Source organism: Anoplophora glabripennis, unplaced genomic scaffold (genome assembly GCF_000390285.2).
Source record: "Anoplophora glabripennis isolate ALB-LARVAE unplaced genomic scaffold, Agla_2.0 scaffold15, whole genome shotgun sequence".
NCBI classification, from domain to species: domain Eukaryota; kingdom Metazoa; phylum Arthropoda; class Insecta; order Coleoptera; family Cerambycidae; genus Anoplophora; species Anoplophora glabripennis.
Window position 1 is genome coordinate 1209622 of NW_019416279.1, and position 11414 is coordinate 1221035.

An 11414-nucleotide genomic window follows, 5' to 3' on the forward strand; every position below is an offset into this window, starting at 1 on the left:
GTTCTGTTGACCGCACAGATAGCGTCACACACTTTGCCACAATATAATCAGCCTTAAAACTTAATAGCTTGACTGTGTACAGCATTCTTGATCTGTTAAATTTAGTCTTGAATGTCTTTCCTGATTATCAGATCAGTCAGTCTTGTTAACACATCATCTCTCCTATTTGTATGCTTATGACAAGCACTGACGCGCCTGCTGGAAATTGGGACAAGGCCAAGAAATCCAGAAATCGAACCATATAGTCTGCCGTCTATCTTTTTCCACATGAAGGAAAGATGGAAATAGGCACTTGTGTTAATAGAATGCTCGAAGTGTGTGCATGCAGGCTAAACATATCAGAATAATATGCAAAATGAACGGCGCATTAAAATTTTCATAGAGAATATCGAAAATTATTGCTGTAGCCTAGGTTTTCCAGCATGTCCACATCACAATTTTCCTGTAGGTGTCCCGTTTCTCAAACCCTTTAAACAAGATGAAATCCCAAAATGTAGTGTTCGATTTTTAATTGCGATGCTTTTGCATTTTGATGACACTTCCCGTACACTAAAATATCCATTATTTCATCATTCCTGTAGAAGAGAGCCATTTTAAACACCAAAATTATGTAGTGTATCGTTTACAACCAAAATTGCACCTCTTGTGAGAGTTCGTTACCGGTTTAAGATGAAAGGAAGAACAATTATTATTTTCGTTAAAGGACAGTACATTATTGGGGTGCCGCAGGGATCAGTTTTAAAGCCTGTTCTCCCTCTTTGCATATTAAGAGGGCTCTATAGGAAATAGGCAAATTACTTTTTGTTGTAATGAAATTTGTAATTTTGTACAAGTGGCATCGTAAATTACAAATTTCATTACACCAAAAAGTAATTTGAGTTTCAGACCAAGTCCATTTTATAGAAAATCTGCATTAAAATGGGGTAAAGTCTGTTATTTGTGCACTGACCCATATTTAGACAAACCGTGTAATAAAATCTATAAAAATGTATTGCTGGTTGCCTATTTGCTATAGAGCGCTCTTAATCAATCCCCAAATTTTTTCTGTAGACTCATCTGTTAATATAAGAATCCAAATTATAAGATTTTATACAGGAATGCATTTAAATTTTCAAACTTTACCAATATTTTTGAATTTTTGGAAAAATTGTATCGGAAAAATTTGCCGTCAATGTTTAAAAAAAATTGTATCCGGTAATTACTAGTACATTTACTTACCTTAATTTCTTTTAAGCCCATTGCATCTATTTTTGGGGGAAAATTAATCGCCAACCTACTTTTTTGGTTTGGAAGGAAAAGAAAAAAATATGTCATTAAAACAAATGAAAAGCATCATTAGTTCAACCATTCTTTATTAAAACACGATCAGTTAAAGTTATAAAAATTTAATAAGTACATCGTTTATCAAAACACCCGTTTCCGTAAATTTCCTACCCTACACCCACAAAAAAATTATAGCTACGCTTGAAAAGTCGCTTTGCCCTCAAACGTACACCCGCTGCGTTGGATGATCTGCGCGGCGGCCCAGATGGCACACTTAATGCACACCTCCAAGCTCTGATCTTGAATGTACTGCGCCAAGAACCCCCCCACGAAAGCATCCCCTGCGCCGTTCGTATCTACTATCTTTTCCGGGGGCAGACCTGTGACGGGGAACTCGGTGATTATCCCGTCCTTGGCTAAGATGACGGGGTGGATGCCTTGAGTGAGGATGACGATCCTGGATCTGTTCTCATTCTGCTTGGGGAGCTTGCAGATTTTCAAGGCTATTTCCTTCATGTCCTTCGTGTTGAAGTTTTGCTCGGTTGCAAAGGCTTCTGCTTCCTAAAAAGACGGTTTGTATTTTTTTTATTACACTTTACAGTTTGAGATCTTCAAAACTACAAGCGGCAGAAAAAATTAAAGCCACACGCCAAATTAGTACGAAAATGCTTCAAATAATTTTTTTGTAATTTGAAAAAATTCATTTTTTTCAAATTTTAACTTTTTAACCCTATATCAAAGCATTACGAGACAGATGATGTATTTTTCTATTTTTTGTTAATTTATGATTCTCATATACAGGGTTAGTCAAATGTATGGAAACCCTAAAAAATCGCAGCGGCAAAGCATTTTTGGGAGAGGTCTCAGCATTTTCACGGCGCATCGCATGGTAACTTTGACCTTGAGGTTAACGTCCAGGTTCAATGTCATATCAAGATCAAGTAGGTTTTTTTAAGTAACGACCTTACTTTTCGACCCCGGGAATGAAAAGAGCAGAAAATTCTGAATCCGAATATGACATTAACCGTGACCTCAAGATCAGTTCTAGGTCAAATGTTGATTTTTACTGTAATTTTTTATTTTTAACAGAGGGAGTCACAGTGATTGAGTAGATACCTGATCCTTAGTGAGATCAGTAAAAAATTGTGGGTCCCTTCTATTCCATGGTCAAAAATAAAAAATGTCAGTCGGAATAAACACTTGACCTCTACCTGACCTTGACCATTGACCTTAAAGTCACGTTTCTACGAAGAATTCTCTCTTAGAAGAAGTCTCTTATTTCTAGCGTCGAAATAAGAGGTCGTTACTCCAAAAACCGATATGATCTTGACATGTTCTTTCGACCTTGACCTCAGGATCAAGGTCACTAAGGAGTACCATCTGATATTTACTCAAAGACTGTCATTCCCTCTGATTCCGTACTTAAAAATAAAGAATTACAGTAAAAATCAACATTTGACCTTGAACTGACCTGTCATATTCGGATGCGGAATTTTCTGCTCTTTCCATTTCCGGGGTCGAAAAGGAGGGTCCCCATTTAAAAAAAAACATTCTGATCTTGATATGACCTTAAACCTTGACCTTGAATTCAAGCTCAAGGTTACCATCGGATGCGCCAAGAAAAATGCTGACTTGTCCTCACAATTTACCCCAGAAATGCTTTCCCACTGAGATTTTTGTGGGTTTCGATACTTTTGACTAACCCTGTATAAACATTTGCCTAGATGCTTTCATATTTGGGATACTGCATGTTAAAGTTTACAAAAAAAAAAGATATCAGCAGATTCATCAGAACATAGAAGTCTTTGAAAAGGTAAGAGAATATACAGGGTGTTTCAGACCTACCGTCCACCCCTTCTGAAATCTAGGGTATCTAATAAAAGGAAAAATTCAATACCTCCTAATAGTGAATAGACTTTGCCGGATGGATTGGAGGTATTTTCAACATCCGACTCCCACTAGAAGTGGCCTATTCAAAGCGGAAGTCAGTCTTTTTAAATCGAATGACACACTTTTTCTTATTGATCTCGATTCTACGCCGAAAACTAATAAACTTTTGTAAAAAAAAAAAATGTTTTTTCTAAATCATCGTTTTCACACCCCAAAATGCCTTCCAAAATGTAACGGTTCCCCCGAGAAGTTACGCAAAGAAATGAAGTTTAGCACAGTACTACCAGGTAATGTAAATATGTATAGGTTTTTTCTAATACTGTATTATAAAAAAAGCTAAAACTTTAGTATTAAAAACTTGTAATTTCAACAATAAACCAAGGTAGGCATGATATATATTAGTGATATATATCAATGATATCTATCACGATATTTATTCCTTGATAAATATCAAGATATTTATAAAAATTTAAATAGGAATCAGTATTTAAATTTTTAAATAAAATTAATTCAGATGAATCTACAACATTCCCAAAATATATGTTTGGATCTCACTTTAAAAATACGCCAACTATGGTATAGTCGAAAAGAGTTATTATTGATGATGCTGTTTGGCCAAATATACATGCTTTTCTATCTTTACGTGAACAGCTGCTACCGCATTTCTTGAGAGAACGTTTTCATCATTTGGACTCGTACAATCGAAACTACGTAATAGGCTTGGAAACGAAAAAGCTGGAAAATTGACATTTTTATTTATTTAAATTTAGGAAAAAATAAAGAAAATATTGTTTGGATTTGGGACAATTCAAATACACCAGAGCCTTTGCCAGAAGAATCATCGGAACATTCCATCAATTCTGACGAATCCGACGATAATTTACCATTGATATGTTTAATGTAAATTGGTTAGTTTTCGTAGTACCTAATATTCACGCAAATATTTTTTATTAGTTTCACAATTTATATTTATTATTTCGTTCTTGTTTTTGGTATTTGGAATAAAACTATTTACCTAAGTAGTTTCTTAATTTTATTTGGCTACTATAATATTATACATAAACTATTTAATTAGAAAAAAATAAATATTAAGACTTGATATATATCGGATATATATCAAGATATATATCCGATATTTGATATTTATATAAATATCATGATATTTGCCAACCTTGTAATAAACTCACAATAACTTGTCAGATTATAGTGACTAACCCTGTACATTAACGAGGTTGTCTCCACTGTAAAAATTTGTTAAATTGTAGAAACTCTAAATATATTCTATATGAAATGCATCATTTGATTTAATTTTAATACCTTCATCCACTTAGAAGATATTTAGACAATTTTTTTTTGAAAACGTCCTCTATTTAAAATGAAAATATTACATTTTGACAAGGAAAATGTCTTCAAATCCCTTTAATATCCATCTGCCACATGATCATATAAATATTAACACACTTCTAATATATATATTTATAGAAGAATTACCCAACCACCGAACGCTCTGTGACTAACGATTTTTAATTACAGTATTACCATTGCAAAGCAATTATTAACTATTGCAAGTGCGTAATAAACAAAGTAATAGGCAATTTTCAATGCAGTCATGTGGGAAAATAGATTTGTATATCGTAACATCGCTATTGTCACGCTCAGTACCAGCCTCTACATTATTACATAAATATAGAAATATTTCCATGAAATCAATGAATGAATATTTCTGATATGCTACAGTGACAAAAAAATGCAAAGAAAATAAATAGAGGCCCATATAGGAACTTTGAGGAACTGCACACAGTTTCCTTCGGTTTAGCTGCTGCGAGGATTAGTTTACGTACGAGTGACTATTCCATTGTTAATAGTTAAGTAATAATAAATTTAAATTAACCGCAGGAGGCAAAGCAATCGTGTAAGGTCATCAGTTTAAAAATAAACACCAATATGGTTCAGTGATGAAAAACAAACCGATATTTACATCTGCAATGGAAACAACATGGTTTCGCAACTTTTGATTTATTTATTAGGCAATTTTATAATAACTGATGTTGAAATATTTTATTGCACAAGTCAAAATACCAAAAACTGCAAAAATTGTAAATCTTGATATATCAAAACTTATTAGAGAGGGGGAAATTTTATCGACTTACCATTTCGTTGCCGAAAAGGATGTCCACGTAGGGCAGCGCCTGCATCAAGGGCTCCTTGTAAAATTGTGAGATGAAAGCGGCACTTAAATTCATTAAAAGCGGCCGGTTCCGAGCTAGGGCCATCTTAGCCACTTCTAGTAAGGATGGCGGGCTTACCGTTAAGAAATATCCCTGGAATGTTTCAAATGTTTATACAGGGTGCTGCAAAATGTTGTTCAGAGAAGTCTAGAGCAGATTCTACATCCAAATATACAAAAAAAATTCATATAAACGTAGGTCTGCAAATGCTTCGTTTTCGAAATAGAGGGTGTCAAAAAAAATATGTTTTTTATTGATAGTTTCTAAATTTTTCACTGGAAATCGTTTAAATTTGGTTCATTTATTTCTCCATAGTGACAGCGCATGTTATTTTTCAGCGACAGTCACCAACTATGTTTTTTTAGTAGATAATGGTTTCATAGATGGCATGATTCTTAAAAATCTTCAATAGCTCGAAAACGCTCACTAAATGACAAATGTGCAAGGGGGCCTTTTTGCTCTAAAATAAACGAGGTTCCTAAAAACAAAGTAAAAACCAGTGGCGTAGATTTTCTGGTCAAAAATCAATATGATGGGTCCCTGATGGGTCTGAAATGCAATTGATTATACCAAATTATAACCTACGTATCATAAATGTATTGACCCAAATTTAAGCGATTTCCAATGAAAAATTTAGAAGATATCAATAAAAAACATATTTTTTATTTTTTTTCAAATTTTCTATTTCAAAAACAAAGCATGTATGGAACTACGTATATAGAATTTTTTTCATATTTTTGGATGTAGAATCTGCTCTAGAATTCTCTGAATATCATTTTGCAACATCCTGCATATAATAATTTGTATAAAGTATAAAGTAAGTAAAAAAATCAAAGGAAGATAGTGCCAAAAAATGTTGCAAGTTTGTCTTATAAATCTGTGTGCAATTAACGATGCTGACATTACAGGGTACTGAAATTAAAAAAACCTGTGAAATAATAACGCCATTAATCAACACTTTTCGAAAAGAATTACAATTAAATTATTCAGTGGCATAGATATGAGAGATGTTTAACCTGTTTCACCCCATAATATGAAGACTACACAGCAAAAACGCTAAAAGTTAATTTTTACGGTATAATAAGAATATTAGTACCAAAAAATGCGTGTAAAAAGTAGAAAAATCATAGCGGCCTAAGGATATTTTTATCGTTTTCACTGATAAATAGTTTTGAACTTTAAAATTCATTTTCTAGCAAATAAAATAAAAGTGACTCATCGATTTTGCCGTGTGATCTTCATACGTTAACTAAGCGTATAAAAATAATTTGTTTGTCAAATTCTGAATTCTTCAACAATTTTAGGCAAAAAAGATTGCTTCTCTGCGATTTTCTGAATAAATATTTTTTATGTAATTTATTTAAAATGGTATAAAGGTAACAAAAATAACTAAAACTTGTGAGAATAATTTTAACANGTGCCGACACCGGGGATCGAACCTGGACCAGAGTAGGAAGCCTAGCCGAGAAATGTTTGCCACCGCACTCTCGACCGACTGCGCTACCGTGGCGATAATGCATATATGGAACTACGTTTATAGAATTTTTTTTTCTTATTTTTGGATGTAAAATCTGCTCTAGAATTCTCTGAATATCATTTTGCAACATCCTGTATAATGAATAATTTGTACAAAGTATATAGGGCGATTAAAAAAAATCAAAGGAAGATAGTGCCAAAAAATGTTGCAAGTTTGTCTTATAAATCTGTGTGCAATTAACGATGCTGACATTACAGGGTACTGAAATTAAAAAAAACCTGTGAAATAATAACGCCATTAATCAACACTTTTCGAAAAGAATTACAATTAAATTATTCAGTGGCATAGATATGAGAGATGTTTAACCTGTTTCACCCCATAATATGAAGACTACACAGCAAAAACGCTAAAAGTTAATTTTTACGGTATAATAAGAATATTAGTACCAAAAAATGCGTGTAAAAAGTAGAAAAATCATAGCGGCCTAAGGATATTTTTATCGTTTTCACCGATAAATAGTTTTGAACTTTAAAATTCATTTTCTAGCAAATAAAATAAAAGTGACTCATCGATTTTGCAGTGTGATCTTCATACGTTAACTAAGCGTATAAAAATAATTTATTTGTCAAATTCTGAATTCTTCAACAATTTTAGGCAAAAAAGATTGCTTCTCTGCGATTTTCTGTACAAATATTTTTTATGTAATTTATTTAAAATGGTATAAAGGTAACAAAAATAACTAAAACTTGTGAGAATAACTTTAACATAATTCTATCTACAAATACCGTACCAAATATTTGGAAAGTATCACATAGTTGTCCAATTTTTAAATGATTTAAAGAAATTAGTAACTACTTTACACACATGACATTCTATATAATTATGTTAAAAATAGAATTAATTTCAAGCAGCATGGTTTCGTAAGGGGCTATTCAACATCTACTAATACACACCAGTACCAATACAATACAGCACCAGTACCAGTATACAATACTAATACACGGTACATATCGGAAGTCTTTGATAATCATGGTCAAAGATATATTTATTCAAAGCCATCGGTAAACTTCCTCATAATATTTTACTTCGTAAAATTATATAACTGTGGGGCATCAATCAATATTTTAAAACTTCCTAATTCATTTGTTTTTTGATTGATTGCAATATGTGTCCTGCAACGGATTCTTTTTGAAAAATATTTAAAGTTTTTTACGGTATACTTCAAGGTTCAGTACTGGGACCGCTATTATTTAATATTTTGATTTATAATGTACACATAACTGCAATTATTTGTTATATTTTTTATTTTAAGTAAATAATTACATTAACATTGCTTTATCCTGTAATTGAGACATGTTCCACTTGAATAGTAGCGAGTTTAAATAAATAAATAAACTATTACAGAAACTCACAAAACTTATTATCTCATGAAATTTAATTTTTTTTTAGCTTTTAGGCTTTGAGAAAAAGTTTTTAAATTTTATCACACTTTTATACATTTTTTTAAATGAAAATTGATTGTTTTATTATGAGACTTAATCATTTGAAATACTCCTATAATAAAAGCATTAAATTTAATATTACAACAAGATATACGCCGTTTACTGTTTACATAAGTATAAAAAATTTAAGTTTGATAAGATGTATCTCAGTTTATATGAAATTAATAATTTATTTAAAGTGCTATCTAGAAATTTTTAATATAACGACATAATTGGTCTTTAAAAATTTATATTTAGTTATTTTTAGTAGCTAATTTCAACAAATAAACTAAAAAATTGAAATATTGCCAGTAACTTTCAGTTGACTCACAATTATAGCGATATATTTTTAGCAATTTATCGTAACCGGTTTGTCCTAACACTTTTAGAAAGTATCAAAACTGCAAATAACATAATTTATCATGTATGTTGTATAACATTATAACTTTTAAATTTAAAAATGAAATCACCAGGCTTTGACTAGTTTCTTCTTTTCCATAAATTATAGCAAAAAAGAACTTACACTGCTTTAAATACTATTGTGAAAATTTTAATAACTTACCGAGACATAGTAGAATTGAGCAGTGTCCAACAATTTCTTATTCTCCGGTTTTTTAATGTGGTCTGTCGTAAAGCAGTTCGCACTCCCTAAATTAGCGCACAAGGACCTATGATGATCAGTAATTAGAACAGCACAAGTCCCTGTGGGTTCTTTACTATTATATTGATATTGTACATTAACTCCATCTGAGGTAGCTCTGTCAAACAAAATTTTTGAGAAATTATCTTCCCCAACACAGCCAAAGAACGTGGTAACTTTAGGCTTTTCAATTAACCACTGGGCGACCCTCAAGGCATTCTGTACACTTCCTCCTGCTGTGTAGTCCACGGGGTACTTCTGCACTAGCTCGGAATACAAGTTTTTGTGTTTCTCGCTTGCTAGAATAGCGTCATTGTCTTTCATATCATATTTGGCTAAAAATTCCTTGTCCACCTTCGCAGATATGTCCAGCAGGGGATTTCCCATTCCAACAAGGAGATTCTCTCTAAAAAAGAAAACATAAAAATTAAATATAAAATCTTTGTTGTTATAACCTCAAAAATTCTCACCTTAGATTGCTTTGTTCCATAGTTATTTCACTAGTACGCTAGTATAAGTACACTGTGCGCTAAATATTGCCGTTTTTTTTATTAATTTGAACTTCCAAGAATGAAGCCACGAGTTTCTTCTTAAATCTTAACTATATAAGTGAGGTTAAGTGGTACCACTTTGGCGACCCATTGAGAAATGTATCCTTAAGTAATTAAGTACTGTAATTAGTAGTCTATTATTATCAATATCATGATATTTTCATCTTTGGTTGCGACTTAGGAATGGTTATGAACACTATAATAATTTAAATATTTATTAACTTTTTAATACTGGTGTCGCCATCTACTAGATATTGGATTAAGGTAGATATGTTCTTGTTTGATTGAATTGCAGATAACTAGAAGGTTGAGTGTTTTGAAATTTCTGCATTTTTGTGTTGTATCGAATCAGCAAAATTTAAATTTGAATTTATAATAAGCAATAAGTAAGTATAGATTTAATAAATAAAATTTATAAAATTATATATTCTTATTGTTTTCCTCTCTTTTTCAACCACTTTACTGTATCATCGTAGCATCCGATATGGTCTAGTGGCTAGGATACCTGGCTTTCACCCAGGAGGCTCGGGTTCGATTCCCGGTATCGGAAAAGTTTTTATTTATTTTTGTAAAATTCATGATTTTTAACATTAGAAATGGAAAGTATCGATAGTGTAACTCCAGATGTTAGGGAAATACGTAAAATTTTACAATGTATAGGTGGTGTAAACTTTTAAGTGTGACAAATTCGCTTGCGGCCGCTGGGCGCAGGGAAGGTCCGATCGGAGTATTTGTGGTGTCGTTATCCATTTATAAAATGTTTAAGTGGATTACACATAAATGAACTAAGCGTGAAAACTAAGTTTTCTAAAACAGATTAATCAACTGTGTAAAAAAGAAAAGGGAAAATTAACCTCATACTGTATGGCTTGCTAAGATCCAACAGTCTAATTCAATTTTTTAGAAGCTATTTTCGGGAAAATTATTTTTTTTTAATTTGACTATAATTATACTTTTTGGATATACGAGTATATATTTTTTCATGTTGAGGGATTTGTATGATAAGACAACTTTACTAATTAATTATGTCAGTTCATAGTCCTGCCACAAATTAAAGAAATTCGTAAAAAGTAGTTTTAAATTTATTAAGTTTCCGTTTCAGTTTAAAATTCTAGCGGTTTTGGAAATGAAAGATGCAAAATTGGCCAATTATTTTAATAATTTTAGGCAGCACCCAATATTTTCACAATTCACGAACAGATTATTATTTGCCAATTGTAATTATCAGTATCAGTAAAATATCTTGTTTGTGCAGCAAGGTTTTTAACAAAAATAAAAAAAACAGAAAAGTTTCGATGAAATAAATTTCCATAATGATTTTAACTACATTGTAACCGATAATGTGATTATTGAAATTTGTTTTTTTGTCAATAAATAATATGTATAGAAAAAAATTAAAGTTTCCTTGTTTTATTACAAACCTCGAGGATTATATACAAAAATTCATTTTCCTTCCGTAAAGCTTATTTAAAAAAATTCGGAAAAACTATAATAACAATCCTAAATTAAACAGTTTAATTTCACTGAAATAAATAAAAAAAAAATTTGGAGGAGCTGGGATTTGAACCCAGGACTTTCAGCATGCGAAGCAGACACTCTACCACTGAGTTACACCCCCGTGTCAGTCCTATGAGACTTGATGCTATATTAAAGCCATAACAAAAAAATCAGGAAAATTAAGAATCCAATACTCCATCTATGTAAATTTCCTTGGTGTCTGTCCGATTAAAAAAGGGAACAAATTAAAAGCATTTAAAACGCCGTTAACACTTTTCCTGGTACATTAATGTGTTACATATTTAAATTGCCTTGCAAACGACGTGATGTAAGAAAACGGACAATCATTTAACAATTATTGCGTAATGTGGAACATACTTGCAAAAA

General features: G+C 31.8%; 1 protein-coding gene and 2 non-coding genes across 3 annotated transcripts; 1 reads left to right on the top strand and 2 right to left on the bottom strand.

Moving 5' to 3' along the window:
• Nucleotides 1-1335: 1335 nt before the first annotated feature.
• LOC108905148 (adenosine kinase) lies at nt 1336-9721 on the bottom strand. Its single transcript, XM_018707929.2, has 4 exons — nt 9450-9721; nt 8902-9385; nt 5304-5474; nt 1336-1824 (listed from the first exon to the last, which is right to left on the bottom strand). The coding sequence occupies exons 1-4, from the start codon at nt 9467-9469 to the stop codon at nt 1459-1461; spliced, it is 1041 nt and encodes a 346-aa protein (XP_018563445.1). The 5' UTR covers nt 9470-9721; the 3' UTR covers nt 1336-1458.
• Nucleotides 9722-10008: 287 nt separating this feature from the next.
• Trnae-uuc lies at nt 10009-10080 on the top strand. The gene has a single exon. It is a non-coding gene; the product is annotated as a tRNA-Glu (tRNA).
• A 996-nt stretch (nt 10081-11076) lies between these two features.
• On the bottom strand, nt 11077-11148 carry Trnaa-cgc. Its single transcript has one exon. It is a non-coding gene; the product is annotated as a tRNA-Ala (tRNA).
• Nucleotides 11149-11414: the final 266 nt, after the last annotated feature.